We start from the raw sequence: 23,411 nt of genomic DNA, 5'->3' as shown, positions 1-23,411 counted from the left end.
TGCACCTGCGGAGTCACACTGGGCTTTTCCATTGGCCTGCTAACACACGATGAGCTGCCAAGAGACCGGGTTCTTGTGGGAGGTGGCCACTGTGGCATGGGAGAAGTCCTAGGTGTGTTCCATGGGAGGCTCAGGCAGTTCCATTGGTCAGCTGCAGCTTTGCAAATTCACTATGGGTCTCATAAACCCAATTTTTTTTGCAACCTCGGGTGGTGGAGGAGAGGATTCACCAGAAGAGGGCCATGGCCAAACAACAACATGGGACACGAGGTCATTAACTGGCACTAGCAGAGGGGACGCTGGTCGGGAGGAAGGCAAGCAGGGCCATCGTCATCGTTGACAAGCATTAGCACATCAGCGCGTGTTCATACGGTGCATCAATTACCTCCAGACGTCAGAGAGGAAATGCCGGAGACAGCTAAGGCTCTCCTGGGAGGCGATCACTGATTTTTGTGTGTTCCTTCATCAAGGCCTGCAAGCCCAAAGATTTGGAGGGAACATAATGCCTGTTGCCCTCAAGGCGACTGCAGCATTGAATATCTTTTGTCACTGGCTCATTCCAGGAGTCAATGGTTGGGGGGGTGGGTAGCACATGTGTGGCATATCCCAGACTGCCACATAAAGCTGGGTTAGCTAGGTGACCAGTGCCATTTTCAGAAGGGCCAACAATTTCATTCAGTTCACAATTGATGCTGATAGCCAGACTTCAAGGGCTTCAGGGCCATCACACGGCTAACACTAGTTTGGAGGCGGTCACTGAATGCATTCATGTGGCCACTAGAGCTCCCTGGGAACTTCGGTTAAAGGACAATCTCAAAATTACAAGCTTCTTGCAAACTGCAGCATTCGTTACAATGTGTATACACATATAGACGGTCATCCGATAACTGCTGTGGCTGCTGGCTGTTTGTAGTGTTTAAAAGTTCACAAGTAATTCATCTGCAGCCATTTAGGAGCCTTTCAATTGTTTTGATTGTGTTCCTTTTGCTCCAATTTGGTTTTTGACTCACCAAGAGTTAAACAGTGGTGCCCGTTCAGTGGTAGGCACCTTTCAAAATGGCATCCACCACAACTCTAGGGTGAACAGGGCAGTCAGTCTACTGACTCAATTTTGAGCCATTACCACACCAGTAACAGGTTAAAAGTGCTCCTGTTACCTGGTCATACATAGCAAGTTTCAGCAAACAGCATTGATATGTTCTAACTGGCTGCCACATTGCCCAACACAATGGTCACACTTCAAAAGAACTTCATTGGCTATGAAGCACCATGGGACATCCTGAGGCCATGAAAGATGTTATACAAATGCAAAATCTTTCACTGAGAGGAATTCATTAGATATTCAAATGAGCTTGGATTTACATCAGAGTAAAGCCAGATACTTCAGTGAAGAATAGCCCCACCCAGCTCCCTGCTTTATGCTGCTTATTGCACATCAGACCGCTAAGAGGGACTCAGAGTTACTGCCCAAGGAATGTTTCAGAGAAAAGTATAAAAGCAAAATACTGCGGATGCTGGAAATCTGAAACAAAAACAAAAATTGCTGGAAAAACTCAGCAGGTCTGACAGAATCTGTGGAGAGGATGACAGAGTTAACATTTCGAGTCCGTATGACTCTTCATCAGAACTAAAGAGAAATAGAAATGAGGTGAAATATAAGCTGTTTAAGGGGGGTGGGACAGGTGGAGCTGGATAGAGGGCCAGTGATAGGTGGGGGCAAAGAAGAGATTGCCAAAGATGTCATAAACAGAAGGTCAAAGGGGTGTTGACGATGGTGATATTAGCTAAAGGATGTGCTAATGGTGACATTAAGTGTAGAAAGCAGGATGAGCAAGTGACAGATGGCCCTAGTTGGGGTGGGGTGGGGGGAAGGGATCGAAATAGGCTAAAAGGTGGAGATAAAACAATGGATGGAAATAAATTTTTTAAAATAATAATAGAAATAGGTGGGAAAGGAAAAACATATATATTAAAAATATATAATAATTATTAGAAAAAAGGGGGTGGGGATGGAGGAGAGAGTTCATGATCTGAAGATGTTGAACTCAATGTTAAGTCTGGAAGGCTGTAAAGTGCCTAGTCGGAAGATGAGGTGCTGTTCCTCCAGTTTGCGTTGAGCTTCACTGGAACATTGCAGCAGGCCAAGGACGGACATGTGGGCATGAGAGCAGGGTGGTGTGTTGAAATGGCAAGCGACAGGAAGGTCTGGGTCATGCTTGTGGACAGACCAAAGGTGTTCCGCAAAGCGGTTACCCAGTCTGCGTTTGGTCTCTCCAATGTAGAGGAGACCACATTGGGAGCAGCGAATGCAGTAGACTAAATTGAGGGAAGTGCAAGTGAAGTGCTGCTTCACTTGAAAGGAGTGTTTGGGCCCTTGGACGGTGAGGAGGGGGGAAGTAAAGGGGCAGGTGTTGCACCTTCTGCAGTTGCATGGGAAGGTGCGGTGGGAGAGGGTTGAGGTGTAGGGGGTGATGGAGGAGTGGACCAGGGTGCCCCTGAGGGAATGGTCCCTAATGAATGCCAACGGGGGGGGGGAGGGGGTGAAAGGGAAGATGTGTTTGATGGTGGCATTATGCTGGAGGTGGTGGAAATGGTGAGGACAAGGGGGACCCAATCATGGTTCTGGGAGGGAGAGAAAGGTGTGAGGGCGGACGTGTGGGAGATGGGCCGGACATGGTTGAGGGCCCTATCAACCACTGTGGGTGGAAAACCTCGGTTAAGGAAAAAGGGAGACATGCCAGAAGAACTGTTTTGGAAAGTGGCATCATCAGAACAGATGCGACGGAGGCAAAGGAACTGAGAGAATGGGATGGAGTCCTTACAGGAAACGGGGTGTGAGGAGCTGTCGTCGAGGTAGCTGTGGGAGTCGGTGGGCTTGTAATGAATATTGGTGGATAGTCTATCACCAGAAATTGAGACAGAGAGGTCAAGGCAGGGAAGAGAAGTGTCAGTGATGGATCATGTGAAAGTGATGGAGGGGTGGAAATTGGAAGCAAAATTAATAAATGTTTCCAGGTCCAGATGAGAGCATGACGCGGCACAGAAGCAGTCATCGATGTACCGGAGAAAGAGTTGTAGGAGGGGGTCTCAGTAGGACTGAAACAAGGAATGTTCCACATACCCCATAAAGAGACAGGCATAACTGGGGCCCATGCAAGTTACTGACCTCATCTCCTCTGGAGATCTTCCCTCCACAGCTTCCAACCTCATAGTCTCCCAACATCTGACAGCCCGCTTCTACCTCCTACCCAAAATCCACAAACAGGACTGTCCCGGCAGACCGATCGTGTCAGCCCGTTCCTGCCCCACGGAACTCATTTCTTCCTATCTTGACTCCGTTCTCTCTCCCCTTGTCCAGTCTCTTCCCACCTACATCTGCGATTCCTCTGATGCCCTACATCATACCAACAATTTCCAGTTCCTTGGCCCCAACCGTCTCCTCTTCACCATGGACGTCCAATCCCTCTACACCTCCATCCCCCACCGGGATGGTCTGAGGTTTCTCTACTTCTTCCTTGATCAGAGGCCCGAACAATCCCCATCCACCACCACTCTCCTCCATCTGGCTGAACTTATTCTCTCACTGAATAATTTCTCCTTAAACTCATCTCACTTCCTCCAAATAAAAGGTGTAGGCATGGGCCCCAGTTATGCCTGTTTCTTTATGGGGTATGTGGAACATTCCTTGTTCCAGTCCTACTCAGGCCCCCTCCCACAACTTTTTCTGTGGAACATCGATGATTGCTTTGGTGCCGCTCATGCTCTTGTCTGGACCTGGAAAAATTTATTAATTTTGCTTACAATTTCCACCCCTCCATCACTTTCACATGGTCCATCACTGACACTTCCCTTCCCTTCCATGACCTCTCTGTCTCAATTTCTGGTGATAGACTATCCACCAATATTCATTACAAGCCCACCGACTCCCACAGCTACCTCGACTACAGCTCCTCACACCCTGTTTCCTGTAAGGACTCCATCCCATTCTCTCAGTTCCTTCACCTCCGTTGCATCTGTTCCAATGATGCCACTTTCCAAAACAGTTCTTCTGACATGTCTTCCTTCTTCCTTAACCGAGATTTTCCACCCATAGTGATTGACAGGGCCCTCAACCATGTCCGGCCCATCTCCCACGCATCCGCCCTCACTCCTTCCTCTCCCTCCCAGAACCATGATAGGGTCCCCCTTGTCCTCACTTATCACCCCACCAGCCTCTGCATTCAAAGGATCATCCTCCACCATTTCCACCAACTCCAGCATGATGCCACCACCAAACACATCTTCCCTTCACCACCCCTGTTGGCATTCATTAGGGACCGTTCCCTCAGGGACACCCTGGTCCACTCCTCCATCACCCCCTACACCTCAACCCCCTCCCACCACACCTTCCCATGCAACTACAGAAGGTGCAACACTTGCCCCTTTACTTCCCCCCTGCTCAACGTCCAAGGACACAAACACTCCTTTCAAGTGAAGCAGCACTTCACTTGCACTTCCCTCAATTTAGCCTACTGCATTCGCTGCTCCCAATGCAGTCTCCTCTACATTGGAGAGACCAAACGCAGACTGGGTGACCGCTTTGTGGAACACCTTCTGTCTGTCCGCAAGCTTGACCCAGACCTTCCTGTCGCTTGCCATTTCAACACCCCACCCTGCTCTCATGCCCACATGTCCGTCCTTGGCCTGCTGCAATGTTCCAGTGAAGCCCAACGCAAACTGGAGGGGCAGCACCTCGCCTTCCAATTAGGCACTTTACAGCCTTCCGGACTTAACATTGAGTTCAACAACTTCAGATCATGAACTCTCTCCTCCATCCTCAACCCCTTTTTGATCCCCTTTTTTCTAATAATTATTATATATATTTTTCTTTTCCCACCTATTTCTATTATTATTTTTAAAAATTTATTTCCATCCGTTATTTTATCTGCACCTTTTAGCCTATTTCGATCCCTTCCCCCCACCCCACCCCCACTAGGGCCATCTGACACTTGCTCTTCCTGCTTTCTACACTTAATGTCACCATTAGCACATCCTTTAGCTAATATCACCACCGTCAACACCCCTTTAACCTTTTGTTTATGACATCTTTGGCAATCTCTCCTTTGCCTCCACCAATCACTGGCCCTCTATCCAGCTCCACCTGTCCCCCCCTCCCTCCTTAAACAGCTTATATTTCACCTCATTTCTATTTCTCTTTAGTTTCGATGAAGAGTCATACGGACTCGAAATGTTAACTCTGTGTTCCTCTCCACAGATGCTGTCAGACCTGCTGAGTTTTTCCAGCAATTTTTGTTCATGTTTCGGAGAAACTCAGTCCAAAGCTATCATGAACGCCTAGAATTTAGTATGTTTTATTATTTTCAAACACTTTAAGAATTGAGCAAGTCAGGTATTGTACCATTACTTTTGCTCTATTTTTCTGCTGCAATTTCCCTAATTTGTAAATAAAAGTGACTATTATTTTTAGCTCAAATTCAATGTTTTGACAGTGTGATATTTACCACCTTTTGGATGGAAGATTGTGATGGGAATGTTCAAAGCTCATTACAGACTCAGTCTTTCTGTTGTGAACACAAGTTAGAAGTGTTGAAAGAGAAAGATGAATTGCAACAGGGCTGTTTACCCAAAATTCAGCTGCCTTCAATTTGGCAGGTATCATATGTTGGCTCCATTTGTTGGTACTTCGCCTGCTAACTATTCTGTATATGTGAACTTCGAGATGCCAGGCACTTGGAGCTTCACAGTGAAGCTTGATCATGTCCTTACCTGACTTCAAACTGTCTATTTTCTAGCACAGGTCACTGGATAGTGACCAGGGGGCGAGAATTCTAGTTGGTTTTACCCTCTCTCCCCAGGCTGCTGAAGCAATCTGTCAAACTTCAATCATCATCTCAGCATGCATAGCAATTGATCTCAGGACCTTTGGATATAGTACACAGGAAATGGTGCAAGCTAATATCCTTTGGATTATTCACAGGTCAAACATGCTGAATGGTTATATTTGCAATTCCCTGCTTTGTTGTTCCTGGATCCTGTCAGAGAGTTGGATTTCTGTTTAAGTGTTAATAAGAGGGATGGTGTTCTGTGGAAACACCATCTGTTTTATTCATGAATAATTCATTATTACTAATCAAAGTAGTGGAATGAAGAGTAAAGTTTCTTAAATTAAGTTTCTTTTTTATCATTTGCAATGCTGGATATGATATTTTCTCTACTCACTTGAAAGCACTAAGCCTTGTCAGTATACAATTCCACATGTTAACAGTACTTATAGGTAATTCCTGATATGTGTTTAGTCAGTAGGCATGAATAGAAAATCTGATTGTAAGCCATTGCAGCCCAGGCCCATCTTACGCTAGGGACCATCCGACACGGATGACAAGGGCAGCAGCTCTTCGGATGAGGAAGTGCCAGAGCGGCACCGACAGAAGAGGCGGCAAAGCTCCAGGGCGTTGGAGGACGAGACACCCGAGCTCCAGAAAATTGGAGACAACAAGGAGACCAACGCACCCCAACTTTGCCTGCAACCTGAGGAGGCCAGTGCACCACAGCCCCTGGAATCTGGGAGCAGTGAGGCAATCATCGCACCCCAGCTCCAGGAAGCCGGGAACAGCAACCCCCCAGAGGGGGTGAGTTTTGGAGAAGCTTCTCCAGCAAAGGTCATCTCAAAATCCGCTCACTACGTGAACCTCCAGATGCCACTGGAGCAGAACACGGCCAAGGAGATCTACCTCAGCCCATCCAAAGTGAAGGAATTTGAGCTCACTACGGGTATGAAGGAGCAGACTAAAGGTCTGGGACTCTCAGAGACAGTGGGTTTGGTAGGAGAATAAATGCTTTAATATGGGTTTAAAGATTGTATCCATAAATGTGCGTAGCATTAAATCTACTACGCGATGTGTTGCGACCTTGGACTACCTAGCCAAGGTCAAAGCTGACCTGTTGTTTCTGCAGGAGTGTGCGATACCGCACCTCAGCTCCTACAGGCAATGGTCACGATGGTGGTCCCACGGGCCATCGATCTGGTCGGGCGGAAACGACTCTCGTTCCTCCGGCCTGGGTATTCTGCTGCGGGGAGGCAACTTCACCGTCTCCGAGGTCAAGGAGGTGGTGGGCGGGCGACTCCTGGTAGCAGACGTAATGTACAAGAACGCTCCACTCCGGTTAATTAACGTGTACGGCCCGGCACAAGGGGCTGAGCGGCTGGAGGTTTTTCAGCAGCTCCCACTGCTGCTGGCGACCTCCAGGCCGGTCATTCTGGGCGGGGACTTCAACTGCATCACCGATGCGGCTGGACGATCCGGCAGGGCCGGAAGCAGATTGGACGCTACGTCCAGATCCCTGATGGAAACAGTTAAGGATGCCAAGCTGCACGACGTCTTCAGCAACCCTGCAGACGGAGCGCAGCGTAGATACACCTGGTCGCGGCCAGACGGGTCCATTCGTTCCAGGATAGACTTCCTGTTTGTGTCCCGTGCATTCACAGTCAGATCCACCGAGGTCAAGCCGGTGTTCTTCTCTGACCACTGCCTCCTACTGGCGGACTGCCACTTGGAGGAAGACCTGAGGGTGGGCAGGGGGGCATGGAAGCTAAATGTGCAACTGCTGACCCCAGAGAACATTGAGGAGCTCAAGAGGGATTACAAAGGTTGGAGAACCGTGAAACCCCTCTTTGAGTCCCTGACACACTGGTGGGAAGTGATCAAGGGAAGCATCAAGAGGTTTTTCATCCTCAAAGGCACCCAGAAAGCTAGAAAGGAACAGAGGGAAATGTCCCGACTCCAGGAAAAGATGCAGAATCTGCTCCGGCTGCGGTCGATGGGGGTCGATGTCAAGGAGGAGCTCCAAGAGGTGAAGGGCCAGCAAGCCTCGCACTTTGCCTCGGAGGCCTCCAAGATCATCTTCCGTTCCAGAGTCCGCTCCGTGGAGCAGGATGAGACGTGCTCACGTTTCTTCTTCCAAAAGGTACACAGAGAGCGCTCTGTGATCAGCAGCCTGAAGGAAGAAGACGGCTCAGTAAAGTCATCACGGTCCGACATTCTGAGGATCAGCAAATCCTTTTATGCCGGACTGTATGACGTGAAGCCCACGGACAGCACGGCCTCCCAGTCCTTCCTGTCCTCTATCACGGAGGTCCTAGACCACAGTACTCGGGAGAGCCTAGACAAACCGCTAACCCCTGACGAACTGACTAAGGCCCTCGAGTCCTTCGAGAAGAGTAAAACCCCCGGAAGCGACGGCCTGCCGGCGGAGTTGTATTCGGCTCTGTGGGACTTGATCGGCCCAGACCTGCTAGAAGTGTACGAGAGTATGCTCCTGGCCGGCAGCATGTCAGAATCCATGAGGAAAGGCATCATCACCCTCATCTACAAGCACAAGGGGGAAAGGGAGGAAATTAGAAATTGGCGACCCATTTCACTGTTGAATATGGACTATAAGATTCTGTCCAAGGTCATCGCCAACCGGGTCAAATCCGCTCTGGAATTGGTGATTCACCCTGACCAGACCTGCTCTGTGCCAGGCAGGAAGATCTCTGACAGCCTGGCGCTGCTCAGGGATACGATTGCCTATGTACAGGACAGGGGTGTGGATACCTGCCTCATCAGCTTGGATCAGGAGAAGGCCTTTGACAGAATATCGCACACCTACATGAGGGATGTGCTCTCCAAAATGGGGTTTGGGGAGGGAATTCGAAATTGGATCCAACTGCTCTACACTAACATCAGTAGCGCAGTCTCAATCAATGGGTGGGAAACAGATAGCTTTCCGATTAAATCTGGAGTCAGGCAGGGCTGCCCTCTCTCGCCTGTCCTTTTCGTGTGCTGCATAGAACCCTTTGCCGAGTCCATCAGGAAGGATCCGGGCATAAGAGGAGTGACGATCCCAGGCAGTGGAGGCACTCAGGTAAAAGCCTCCCTGTACATGGACGACGTCGCCGTCTTCTGCTCGGATCCGCTGTCGGTGCGCAGACTGATGCATGTCTGCGACCAGTTCGAACTGGCCTCGGGAGCCAAGGTAAATCGTGGGAAGAGCGAGGCCATGTTCTTTGGGAAGTGGGCTGACCGATCCTTTGTCCCCTTCACTGTCAGGGCTGACGGCCTGAAGGTGCTGGGGATATGGTTCGGAGGGACCGGGGCATGCGTTAGAAACTGGAAGGAGCGAGTGGCTATGGTGAAAAGGAAACTGGGCATGTGGGAGCGACGCTCCCTCTCCATTGCGGGTAAGAACCTGGTCATCAGGTGTGAGGTACTCTCGCTGTTGCTGTACGTGGCGCAGGTCTGGCCCATTCCACACTCCTGCGCGATGGCGATCACTCGAGCCATCTTCCGCTTTATCTGGAGGTCGAAAATGGATCGTGTCTGCAGGGACGCGATGTACAAGCCTCTAGATAAAGGGGGAAAAAACGTGCCCAACATCGCCCTCATACTGATGGCCACCTTTGTGTGCGGCTGCATCAAGCGGTGCGTAGACCCTCAGTACGCAAACACCAAGTGTCACTACGTGCTGAGGTTCTACCTGTCCCCGGTGTTGCGAAGGATGGGTCTGGCCACGCTGCCGCGGAACGCTCCAAGTAGTTGGACCGTGCCGTACCACCTGTCCCTGGTGGAAAAATTTATGCAGAAAAACACCTTTGACCACAAGTCCATCAGGCAGTGGTCAGCACGTAACGTCCTAGAGGCCCTGAGGGATAAGGAGAGGGTGGACCCTGTGGGATGGTTCCCCGAGCAGACTGTCAAAGTCATTTGGCAGAATGCCTCATCGCCAGAACTTTCCAACAAGCACCAAGACGTAGCTTGGCTGGTGGTGAGAAAGGCCCTCCCCGTCAGATCCTTCCTACACGCCAGGAGTCTCACCCCCTCTGCACGATGCCCTCGAGGTGGCTGTGGTGGGGAAGAGACCGTTGTCCACCTCCTTGTGGATTGTGCCTTTGCAAAGAAAGTCTGGAGAGAGATGCAGTGGTTGCTGTCGAGGTTCATCCCGAGCAGTTCTGTGACACAGGACTCTGTGCTCTACGGGCTGTTCCCAGGGACACACACCGAGACAAACATCAACTGCAGCTGGAGGATCATCAACTCGGTGAAAGACGCGCTTTGGTCTGCCCGAAACTTGTTGGTCTTCCAGCACAAAGATTTGTCCCCGACCGATTGTTGCGGACTGGCACAATCCAAAGTCCAGGACTACGTGCTGAGGGACGCACTAAAGCTTGGGGCAGCTGCCGCAAAGGCGCAATGGGGAAGGGTCGCTGTCTAAGACCTTTCTACCACAGCGCACCGAGAGACTGGGAACTGTTTAGAGCCCCTCGGGCTGTACAGATCAAAATGAAAGGCTGTAAATGACTGTAATATTGTTTGTACTGATGCACCTGGTGATACATTTTGTAAAAGTTTAACCTGGATTGTACCCTTGTAATGTTGTTTTTGAAATGGTTTTGAATGTGATTGAAGATTTTTATGAATAAAGTATATTTTTACAATAAAAAAAAAAAAAATAGTGATCAGGAGCGGGTGTCTTAGTTTGCAAAAAAAGTCAGGAAAGAGATGCAGTAGTTTTGTCAAGATTCATCCCAAGCAGCTCTGTAACACAAGACTCTGTTGATCTACAGGCTGTTCCCAGGGATGCACACAGAAACAAACATCAACTGCTGCTGGAGGACAATCAACAGTGAAAGACATTCTTTGGTCTGCCCGAAACTTGTTTGTCTTCCGGTGCAAAGAGCTGTTCATGACCGATTGTTATAGACTGGCACACTCCAAGGTCCAAGGACTATGCTGCTGCAAAGACTTACTGTCTGAGGCCCTCCTGCTGTAGTACATGGAGGGGCTGGAATTTGTGCAAAACTCCTTGGGTTGTATGTTTGATATGAATGAATATTATAAATATGTAAAAACATGTAATTGAGGTGCCTCACTACACTCAGAATGCCACACACTGAAATGAAAGAAATTGAACTGTATTACCCAATGTCAAATTTGAACTGTTATGTAATGTACATTTACAAATTTTATGAATAAAGTATATTTTTGGAAAAAAAGTGATCAGGAGTGAGAACACTGGACACGCTTTCCTCCTACTAGCCTGGGGCACTAAGACTGATTGTAGTTTCCCAAGCACTCCCCTGCTTGGGAGCAGCTACCTACATTCATGCTGGGGATTAAGCTTGGGTTTCTGGTTTCTTGGTTTGCAAGGCTCAGTATTATGCCAGACAGTAGTTTAACCCATTCAATCATGAGAGAGAACTGTGGTCTTTCAAATCTAGCAAAGAGGATCTTACCCAGAGGATCTATAACCTTGTTGTTTGAAAGTTAAGGATTTCAGATGAAGAGGATGTCGAGTTTGGGAATTTAGATTTTTTTTTTCTTTCATGAGGTTTGAGAGATTCAACAATGTAGGCCTGGTGAGGTAGAGAGCAAAAGGATCTTGGAGAACAAACAGACCAATCACTGAAACCAATCACTATCAACATCCTGGGTGTTACCACTGACCAGAAGCTGAACTGGACCAGCCATATAAATACAAGAGCAGGTCAGGGACTGGGAATTCTGCAGAGAGTAAATCACCTCCTGACTCCCCAAAGCCTGTCCACCATTTACAAGGCACAAGTCAGGAATGTGATGGAATACTCCCCACCTGCCTAGACGAGACCAGCTCCAACAACACTCAACAGGGTCAACACAATTCAGGACAAAGCAGCCCACTCAATTGGCACCCCATCCATCGCAATAAACATCTGCTCCCTCCACCACCGATGCACAGTGGCAGCAGTATGTACCATTTACAAGATGCATTGCAGCAACTCACCAAGGCTCTTTCGATAGCACCTCCTGAATCCATGACCTCTATCACTTCGAAGGATAAGGGCAGCAGATGTATGGGAACACCGCCACCAGGAAGTTCCCCTCCAAATCACACACCACACCGACATGGAACTATATCGCCATCCCTTTACTGTCGCTGGGTCAAAATCCTGGAACTCCTTCCCTAACAGCACTATGGGTGTTCCTACAATACATGGACTGCAACAGTTTAAGAAAGCAGCTCACCACCAGCTTCTCAAGGGAAATTAGAGATGGGCAATAAATGCTGGCCTAGCTAGCGAAGCCCACATCCCATGAACAAATATATAAAAAAGTTGTGCCTCAGGTTAGCAAGCCCATTAAAAAAGTACATCAAGCACTGGGCTTTACTTCTAGAGGGATAGAGTTGAAAAGTAAGAAAGTTGCACTAATCCTGTATCAAACCTTTGTTAGACTCAAGTACTGGATGCAGTTCTAGTTGCCATATTATAAAAAGGATAGAGGCATTGGACAGGGCACAGAGAAAATTAACAAGGATAATATCAGAAATGCATGGGTATACAAATCAAGAAAGGATTGACAAGTTGGGTTGCTTTTCTCTTAAAAAAAGGCTGGGGGTGTTCTGATAGAGATCCTTAGAATTATGAAAGGTTTTGATTGGGTGGATACAGAGATAATGTTTCCTTTTGTGGGGAAGAGCATAACTAGAAGTCATTAATAGTCACCACAGAAATACAATAGAAAATTCAGAAGAAACTTCTTTACCCATAGAGTGGTGAGAAGGTGGAACTCGCCACCAAAGGGAATGGTTGATGTGAATAGTATAGATGCATGTAAGCAGAAGCTAGACAAACATGTGAGGGAGCAGGGATTAGAGGGTTAGGATGGTAGACTTGGATGGGAGGAGGCTCGAGTGGACTCTAAACAATGGCATGGATTAGTTGGGCTGAATGGCGTGTTTCTGTGCCCTATTTCCAATGCAATCCTATGTAATCTTATTATAGGCCCGTGAGGCAGAATACAAACCACAACCCCACTCCACTTCCACCTCACCACCTTTCTTCATCTTGAACAGAAAATAGCTTCTTTAAATATGCACAACAACACATGTGCAGGGCATACAGGAGGGTTTGGTGTGGGGACAAAGAGAAGAGGTAGCTAGTTTTAATAACAGGCCTACTAATGAATCACTTTGGAGAGTGTCTCAATCAACTCCTTGCTGAGAGAAAAATAGAAAAGAGTTGTAGATTTTAAAAAGGGGCATCGAGCTGGAAACTAAAAATAAGTTCAGGTCAGTTTTTGTAGTGGAAATATTGTGAATAAAATGCAATGGTGGAAAGTCAGCCAGCCTACCATGGTTTATTATTTGTTCCCGGATTTTCAGAAAAGATTATTAAAAGGTGCCTTACCGCCTGAAACAAGCAGGTGTTTGAGCACTTGTCAGTGGGCCCCAGCATCGTTGGGGTTAACAGGGCAGTAAGGCTACCAAATCAGCCCACCAGACATCCCAAGGAAACTAATATTGAATTAGGGGCAGGAACTCACCAAACTAATGTAAGTAAAATAACGGTATTGAAGAAAATAATGGCAGTAAAAAGTGACATCTCCAGGAACAAACGGTTTTCAATCCAGGGTTTTAAAGACAGTAGCTGAGAACATTGCAGATGTCCTAACTACAATCTTCCAAAGTTCTCTTGATTTGCAAACCAGTCCTTTAGATTGGAAAGTTGCACATGTCAGTCTGTTACTTAAGATGACAAAAGGAAGCCAGTTCACCTTACATCTGTTGTCAGGAAATTGCTAGAGTCTACAATGTAGGATAGGATGACTGACCACCTTGAAAATTTTCAGCTGATCAGAGAGAGCCAGCATGGATTTGTAAAGGGCCAGTTATACCTGACAAATCTGATTGAATTTATCGAAGAGGTGACTAAAGTAGTGGACAGGAGGATTATCAATGGATGTTATTTATATGAACTTCCAAATGGTATTTCATAAAGTTCCTTATAAGAGGCTGTTAGCTAAAGTTGAAATTCATGAAATTAAAGGCAAATTATTGACCTGGTTACAAAATTAGTTGAGTGGAAGGATACACAGAGTAAGGAGAATGGGCAAGTACTCCAATTTGCAGGATGTGGTGTCCTGCAAGGATCTGTGTTGAGGCCTCAACTATTCACAAATCCAAATTTGCCAATGATGCAAAGGTAGGTGAAGTTATAAGCAACATAGATGGAAGTCTAAAATTACAAAGAGATATTGATCGATCAAGTAAATGGGAAAACTGTGGCAAGTGTGAGGTAATCCAATTTGAAAAAAGCTAGAAACAGTGGAGGGACAAAGAGACTTGGGGCCCCGATACATAGATCATTAAAATATTGTAAAGTATAACAGATTCAAAAATGCTAATGAAATGCTGGCATTTATATCTAGAGGACAATACAAGGGGATAGAAGTCAGCCTTTTAGTTATTCAAAGCTCTGTTTTGACCACACATGGAGTACTGTGAGCAATTCTGGGCACCATATCTTAGGATGGATATTTTTGTTTGGGAGAGAGTGCAGCATAGATTCACCAGAATGATATCAGGACTCTAAGGGTTAAATTATAAGGAAAGTTTACATACACTAGAATTTTATTCCTTAGAACTTGGAAGGTTAAGAAGTGATTTGACCAAAGGTTTCAAGGAATTTAGGGGAACAGATAAGGTAGAGGGAAACTATTTCCGCTAGTTGGGGAGTCTAGGGTGAATGGGTTTGGTCTAAAAATTAGGGCCAGACCATTCACGAGTGAAATTAGGAAACAGTTCTATACACAAAAGGTAGAACTCTCTTCCAGAAACATAATTGATGCTAGATAAATTGTTAATTTTATATCTGATATTGATAAATCTTTGTTAAGCATAGGAATTCAGGAATATGGCATAAAGGTGGTTATATGGAGTTAAGTCGCACACAGCCACGATCTCATTTAATGGCGAAACAGGCTTGAGGGGAAAATTAGCCTACTCCTGTTCATATAGCTCCATTTCGAGCCCATTACCACCCCGGACTACGGAAATTATAATTGCCGTCATTACCAGTTCATTCATGTCATTGTCTGTTTGAGACCTTGCTGTGTGCAAATTTGCTGCCATGTTTCCCAAATACAGTAACTACACTTAAAAAATAATTCACTAGCTGTGAAGCGCTCTGAGACACTGAGATTGTTATATAAATGCATGTTCTTCTATTTGAGAGGAATTCATTTAATTTTCAAATGATCTTGAATTAACATCAGAGTAAAGATGATCATATTACTGAGGGATGACACAGTGGCCCCCAGTTCCCTGTTTTACATTGGTTATTACATGTCAGGCAGCTAAGATGGGGTCTGTGATTTTGAAGAGAGAAGTGAGGTTGATCTTAGTAAGTGAAATTTGATTTGACTGATCCTCTGTGTGCTCACTTTGTGCCTGTGAAATAAATCCACTGAACCTGTTGCATTTGGCCTTGTCTCACCAAGTGTTTCACAGTCCATTTGTAGAAGTCCATACAGGAGAGACACAATTGCCAGTTATTATTCTATCTTTGGCTTACCTTGTAAAGACTGATAGTGAGACATACAGGCACATAAATGCCAGATGATCAGATGGCACACTACTGTTACTGAAAAATCATTACGGTCAGGCCCTGCATTTGTAACAGGAGTGTTAACAGAAATCTAGCATATTTGCAGGTAATTTACATCAAATCTTACCCAGACAATTTTGCAGGAATGCACTGGTCCTCCCCGATGACCTCACCAGTCAGTTTGATGATACTGTTTTCATTCTTCCTCCTCAGCTGGAGCAGCTTTCCCTACCACAGTCCAGGCAGATGGATTGGAGAAACAAGTAAGCCCCAGGGATCCATCCAGCAAAACTCAATTAGGCCGGGGAGGTGGGTTAGGGTAACAACCTACCACAGAAGTCAGGACCTTCTGGTTAAATATCAGTCACTCAATTTTTGAGCTTTTGGAGGAGATTTCATGGCAGCAGCAACTCAGAAGCACCCAGTGGGACTGAAGACAATAAACCAAAGCATTAACTTCGGTTCTAGAAAGTGGATTGTGTCCAATGAGCTATGATGGATATCATGCATTGACTTTTAAGCATATATTTTGATAACTTCACTGATGGGTAAAGGGACATAATTTCAATTCCACCTCAGGGTACAGCAAGGTTCTCTAGAGATCCATACTGACAAATCTAATCATTATTTGTCTATTTTCTTCAAATTCTTTCCCTTTCTTGTCATGAAGATTTTTTTTTGTTATTGGAAAGTATTTTTTTTAAATAGAGGTTTAGTCTGTGTGCGTGTTAATTGGATTAAAGCCAGCTAGCCTGAGTGCTTTGATGTATAGCGGTTGAGATGTAAACAGTAAGGTAAAGGGGGCATTTGCATTTTGTTGAATAAATCATTCAAGAGTGGGAGTGAAATCTTGCACCTAGCTAGGAGACACCAAGCAATGTTTATATTACTAATAAAATTGGTACTAAAAAGGGGTTCAAAGGTCCTGGTGATACAATGAGAATTTACATTCAAAGGGGAAGGCTGGGTATAACAGAAAGCAGTTTGTGTGTGCAGATCAGAGGCATGTAAAATCTAAGCCTGTAAGCCTACCACTGTGTCTGTGAAGGAACAAATTAAAAGGAACCTCATTTTGAATTCGTAAGGTGAAAAATGCTTTGCTTGGTGTTTGTTTAAGTCTATTTGTTATTGTTGCCTTAATGGAGATTAATTTGGGAATTTGTTAAAAGTTATGATAGTAGTAATTTGTAGCCATGCGTATGTGTTTAATTTGTTGTAAATTAATAAATGCTTCATTTTGTTTGATATAAAAACCTCTCAAGAACTGGTGATCTTATTCCTGAATTTAGAGCTGTAACTCAAAACACACCAATTGAAAATATAGGTTATGACAGTTGTTTAAAATTTGCCTCTGGGATTTTAAATAATTCAGCCTTTAACAACTGCTGTGTCATAACATTCTGAAAGCTCCAACTCCCACAGGGATAGAATGGCTACTGACTGCCCTCCAGTGCCTTGTCCAAGTGCCGAATCTTCAGGTATAACCAGGAATGTCCCAGCTTTTTGTCTTGGTGGACCATATAGGTGTGAGCTCTGGGAATCAAAAGAGACTGTTCAATATGATGAAGCAGAATGTTCCACTTCTTGCTCTAGTCCCAGGTCAGAGACCCTGCCCCAAAATCCCTGGATGGGTTATTTGTATAGCCAGGACAGGCATCTGGTAACTACAAGAGCACATTACTGGAAATGCCACAACCAAAACCAATCCACCTGTCAAAGGTGCAATAGTGCTTGGCTACTCTGCCTGATGTCTCCCTTGCAAGGTCCAACCAGGCCTGGGAAAATATCTTGTCAGTCTCCAACTTCCACTGTAGCCACTCTGACTACATAAGGTAATTCCATCTCCTCCAGGATCAATTACCTTACACCAGTGAAATTTTGGGGCCTTACAAGGTCTCAACTGGCATGACTTCTGCTGAAGCCTTTCAAGGGAAAAAGGGCAGGAATTTCCTTGCAAAGCCTGGGAACTCCTTCCAAAAGGCTCCCTTGACAGAGGGAAAACAGGCGAAAGTGCCACCCACAGCTCCCCAATCAGAATTTAAAAGACCGGTCTAAACTGGACAGTATCCTGGCAGTTCCAGCCAATAATGGGATTTGCTTCTCCCAACCTAGAAATTTCAGGACCATAATGCTTACATCCCTTAATTCCCACATAAAAAAGGCTGCAATGCTAGCTTATCCCTTGCTCTCTTTTTGATCAGAGCTTGTTATATTACCCCAGCAAGGAGTCAGTGTCTTTGAGAGAGGATAATTGGCATGGGAATGAGCCTTCCCCATCATAGCAGCTGCTGGTGGCACAAGTGAATCAGGCACTAACTCACCCATTGTTCAAGTGATAGCACCTCCTCTCATAAAATGAGCCATGTCCAATTATAGGACTGGTTCTGGCGAATGGTGCCACACAGTAACTGAAGGAGCTCATACTTAACATAAACTCCATTTTTATTCACAAACAGGAAGTTACGCAGTCTTCATTTTGTTGTGTTCAAACTAAAACCTTTTTTAAAAAAAAAACAAAAGACAAACATACATTTTAAAAATGAACTCCAACCTCAAAGGATATTCAGCTGATTGGGGGTCATTGTAATGTGGTGCTGAGCTCTGTCAAACCTTCAGGGTCTTTTTACAAGCAGCCAGGTTGTTAGAGATGGAGAGCAGAGACTATGATTCAGGGAAAGGTTAGGGATGAGATTTAGGATTAAAAAGATCAAGAGAGATCATAAACTCACCGAGTGAGAGGGGAAATTAAACCAGCCAACAAGTGGGAAGGTGAGTAACTGCGAAGCTCTTTGAACAGAATGAGAAGGTAATACACAATTACACAATAAAATTATCCTACATCCTTCCCCCCCGTTTTACTGTCACATTGAAGCCTCACTGGTCCTCATCTGGGAACCATCTCTAGGACATCTGTATCACACAGGCAGGCGAACTGAGAAGGAACAGGTAGTTGGGTGAGAACTAAATTTGACAGAGGCAGAGACAGAGAGAGAGAATGTAAGCTATTGTTTTTTGTTGAAACTCCCTCCCCTCCACTTCCTTTAGTATTGAGGGCTTTATAAACGCCTTTGGGGAAAATTAATCACAAGAGAGCTACTACTGGCTTAGAGATCCCAGACCAGAATCTGGAAAATAACCAGCCTATGTTCCTGCTCTTGGCACTAGCCTGTTGGAAAGTGCAGATGCTTGAGTGTCGTGTGAGGAAAGGATCAGGCTTGGCTATGATTCTTTCCATGGTCGAACAGCCAGCCACTACTCATTAATCAAGTACACCAGCCATTTGCAGGAGACACTCGAAAGCTGCTGACTTTTGCAGAACTATGCCACAGGAAGTTAGCAGCTTCGGAAGAAGAGGGGAGAAAATGGGAGTTTTAAATACCACTCCCCCACCACTGATGTTGGAAATAACCAGTTCAGTCACCGTGTGGAACAGGAAAGCACATTAACGCATTGTGTCTCGGCTGTGATGCAAAGGAGGGGTTGGGTGCAAGGCAGCTGATTTTGGCTAGCGCTCCCTGGAACTGTGAGGCAGCACCAGTGGGGAGAAAATGAGGAAATAACAAATTCTTGGCTTCCCCTCTTGAATTGATCAGGAAAGTTTGTGAGGCTGACATTTCCAAGGATGCACAACTTTGTCAGGAATACTAAAACACAGAGCGTGATGGGTTCAGACGGCTCATCCCAGAACCATAGATCTCTCCATTTGGACCAAGTTCTCACCTTCACCAGTCTGACGCCCAAAACTGAAAATACAATTTCTGCTTTCTTGTATCTTGATAATTTAAATTGACTTCATAGCCGGTAAACAGATACTGGGAATTCTCCCTGGTGGCCTGGCCAATATTTATCCCTCAACCAACATCCTCAAAAGCAGATTATCTGGTCATTTAATTCATTTCTCTTTGTGGGAGTTTCCCTGTGTGCAATTTTGTCGCCACATTTCCCTACATCTCTATGATTGCAACAGTGACTACGCTTCAAAAAGTACCTCATCAGCTGTAAAACACTTTGGGACGTCCTGAAGTCGTGAAAGCTTTATAAATGCAAGTCTTTCTTACTGAAGTCCAATGACAAAAAACAAATGATGAGAAGGGCAGATAACCAACAAGTACCATTTGGCCTCAGATTCAGATGAGGGCACTGTTACAAAGATAAAGATCGTTTTAAATATTTTTAAAAAAAGAAAATACAGTTCCTTTTCCTTTTGGCGAAGCCAACACCATCAGGATGAAGTGCAGGCAGATGACTGACGTTGACTTTTCTCAGTTAATCTTCGATCACAATGGGCTCATCGTTGGGGGGAGGTTTTTGACCTTTCACAGGGTCTGGGGGACACTGTTCAATGGCGATCTGTGCTTGGGGCCGCCTCCCGCTCCGTCTCCTCTCAAAGGAAGTAAGTAACTTGCGGATCTTCCTGCAAAACAATAAACGGGTGTTTATTCAATATGCCTTTTATATATATATATTCTGACCAAGTGTTAAGTCTCAAGGGCAACTAGGGATGGCCTAGCCGCCAATGCTCACATCCCATAACTGAATTTAAAAAAAATAATGCTTACCACACTACTTGAACTGTGAGGCAAGTTCAAAAAAATAAGGAACTTGCATTTATATAGCATTTTTCATGTCCTCAGCAAGTTCCAAAGTGCTGCACTATCACTGACTTACAAGAAATTATAACGCAGAAACACTATTCCCCCAACATGTGTGTGCTGTGGTTTATGTTCCATGCAAGTTTCCTTCCACTATACTTCATCTAACTTATCAATGCCCTTCATAATTTTAAAGACCATTATTAAGTTACTGCCCCCAACTTTCCCTTTTCTAGAGAAGAGCCCCCATTCAGTCTTTCCTGATAGTTTTGAAATGCAGCCACTGCTGTAATGTAGGCGAACACAGCAACCAATTTGTGCATAGCAAGCGCCAGTAAACCACAAGGGATGAATGAAGTGAAGGACTTGCATTTCTATAGCATCTTGTATGATCTCAGGCCACCCAAAGTGCTTTATATCCCACAAAGTACTTTTTGAAATATAGTCACTGTTGTTGTGTAGGAATGATCAAATAGTCGTTTTCACTGACGTTGGATTGGGATAAATATTGGCCAGGACATCAGAAGAACTCTTCTTTGAATTTTGTCATAGGATCTTTTATGCCCACCTGAGAGGGTGGTCTTGGTTTTACATAGAATTACAATTTCCAGAACATCCCTGGGGACAAGGGTGTCCCTCCTGGCAGCCACCTCCTCCAGGAGGACGTCGAGACACTCATCAGAAAACCGGCCGGGGGGCGGGGTGCAAGTGCCCACCTGACCTGCCCTCCCACCTGGTGTCTGCAGCCACACTTGAAGCCGTAACTTCCTGCTGACAACACCCAAGATGTCTTCGTCGCTGGCAGCCTTCCACGGGCTGATTGTACCGTTTTTAAACAGGCCGCAAGGTCGCCATTAGGCCTGGCAGGCAACAGGTGCCCACTCACTCCCGCCCCTTCCCGGCCATTGGGGAGCCACCATTCACACTGGGCGGGCCTTAATTGGTCAGCGTGAAATCGTAGTCGGGGGCCAATCCCAGACAGCAGCACCTTTCCCGGCCGCTCCCGGGCCCATCAATTGCACCCACCTGCTGAACTAAAAATTCTGCCCCATGTGTTTTTGAGGCTGCAGGTCGTACAGTTTAGTGCTGAGTGTTTCCCCATTGAGTAACTGTACCAATCTGTTCTAGACTATGTAACCACACCAGCCTGTGCAGGAAACTGCATAACTGCAGCAATCTGTGTATCACACTGTGTAACTACACCAATCTGTGTATGAAACATCTGTGCATCACACTGTGTAACCGCTCCAATATGGGTACTACACTGTGTAACCATACCAATATGGGTACCACACTGTGTAACCATAGCAATATGGGTACCACACTGTGTAACCATGCCAATATGGGTACCACACTGTGTAACCATGCCAATACGGGTACCACACTGTGTAACCATGCCAATACGGGTACCACACTGTGTAACCATGCCAATACGGGTACCACACTGTGTAACCATACCAATACGGGTACCACACTGTGTAACCATGCCAATACGGGTACCACACTGTGTAACCATACCAATACGGGTACCACACTGTGTAACCATGCCAATACGGGTACCACACTGTGTAACCATACCAATACGGGTACCACACTGTGTAACCATACCAATACGGGTACCACACTGTGTAACCATACCAATACAGGTACCACACTGTGTAACCATACCAATACAGGTACCACACTGTGTAACCACACCAATCTGTGCATCACAATGTGTAACCGCACCAATGTGAGTACCACATTGTGTAACCGCACCAATCTGTGTACCACACTGAGTAATAGCATCAATCCGTGTATCATACGGTATATGCACACCAATGTGTATCACACTGTGTAAACACACCAATCTGTATATCACCTTGTATAACCAGACCAACCTGTGTATCACACACTGTAGCTGCACCAAACCGTGTATCACATTGTATAACCAGATCAACCTGTACATCGCACTGTGTAATGAACCAATCTGTTTATCACATTGTGTAACTGCACCAACTTGCAAATCACATTTCATAATTGCATTAACCTTTAACTGCTTTCTCTTGGAACAGAGTGAGCAGGTAGTAGTAGATAACATTTACCCCATTCACAATGATCTAGTCCCACTAAGTGAGCATGCTCACAGTACTTATACGCAGCCCTGCTTTGTGCAAGTACACCACTTAGGTATGTTCCGTGTTTGAGAAATAATGTACATTCTACCACTTGCACATGCACTTACGTGCAAACCTGATGTGTGCACTCTTACATGCAGCCGTGATATGTGCAAGCTGGGGTACAGTAGCATAGTGGTTATGTTATTGCACTTGTAATCCAGAGCCTGGATCCGTCGACCGCAACTGGGGAACTTAAATTAAATAAAGCGGGAATAAAAAGCTAGTATCAGTAATGGTGACCATGAAACTACCAGATTGTTATTAAAACCCACCTGGTGCACAAAAGTCCTTTTGGAAAGAAGCTCTGCCTTCCTTACCTGGTATTGCATATATATGACTCCATACCGACAGCAATATGGTTGAATCTCAACTGCCCCAGCAATCCAATCCATTTAGGGATGGGCAATAAATGCTGGCTTTGCCAGTTATGCACCCTTCCCCTGAATAGATTAAAATAAATACATTTACACACAACCCTCCTCCATGCACACACTTACACACAGTTCCATTCATACCGCCCATACATGCTGCCCCATTCTGTGCATGCATTTGTATCGGCAATTCACACTGCTCTTTGTCTATGCACGTACGGCTGTTACATTCTGTTCCTGTGCACTTGCAGACAGATCCAATTGCCTGTCTTCCCATTACTGTTGAAAATATTTTAATGTTACGAAAAAAAAGCCAACACATGAGCCATTTTTAATCTGAAAAAATTAGAAGCTGGTTTCTCAGCCGCTGTAGTTCAAAAGCAGTGTAGACTTTACTCACCCACACTAGTAGCCCCCACTCTCGATTCCCAGAGTCAGGTTTACACCATTTCTCTCCAGAGTTGATCTCACATCAATTCCAATGAAAACTTTAGTATAAATCGATTTGATTGCTATCAGTGCAGAAATGACATCAAACTGGTTCAAGCTCCTTGAGGTTCTCGGCTCATGACTGATGAGTAATGTCATGAGGTTTTTGTGACGCAGGTGTCACAGTGGATCACATCACAACATCATGTCAGTGGAGAGCTCCAAGGATGTAACAACTCCACCCAATAATGAACTCCATCAAGGTATGCGAACCCCACTCATGTTATTTTGTGAAATGGTTACAATACGAAGAGGGTACTGGCCTCCTTACCCGCACTGGAAGTATTACAATACGACAGCACTCAAATACTAAGTGACATGAACACAGCTATCCTCAACCATAATTGTGACAGCTTGAAATTACTGATCACAGGTTTAGTGGCAGAAACTCATAGCA

At 45.6% G+C, this 23,411-nt stretch overlaps 1 protein-coding gene across 2 annotated transcripts in view; it reads right to left on the bottom strand.

The window, feature by feature from the left end:
• Window positions 1-17,827: 17,827 nt before the first annotated feature.
• Window positions 17,828-23,411, bottom strand: part of mta1 (metastasis associated 1) — a 136,352-nt gene continuing 130,768 nt past the window's right edge. For both annotated transcript variants that reach the window (XM_078563044.1, XM_078563045.1), the window contains one exon: window positions 17,828-19,817. In XM_078563044.1, the coding sequence (XP_078419170.1) occupies window positions 19,670-19,817 (148 nt within the window). In that variant the 3' untranslated portion in view covers window positions 17,828-19,669. The remainder of the gene's footprint in view (window positions 19,818-23,411) is intronic.

This window comes from Cetorhinus maximus, chromosome 18, assembly GCF_964194155.1.
Source record: "Cetorhinus maximus chromosome 18, sCetMax3.hap1.1, whole genome shotgun sequence".
Taxonomy (NCBI): Eukaryota; Metazoa; Chordata; class Chondrichthyes; order Lamniformes; family Cetorhinidae; genus Cetorhinus; species Cetorhinus maximus.
This window is presented reverse-complemented; position numbering and strand designations above follow the sequence as displayed.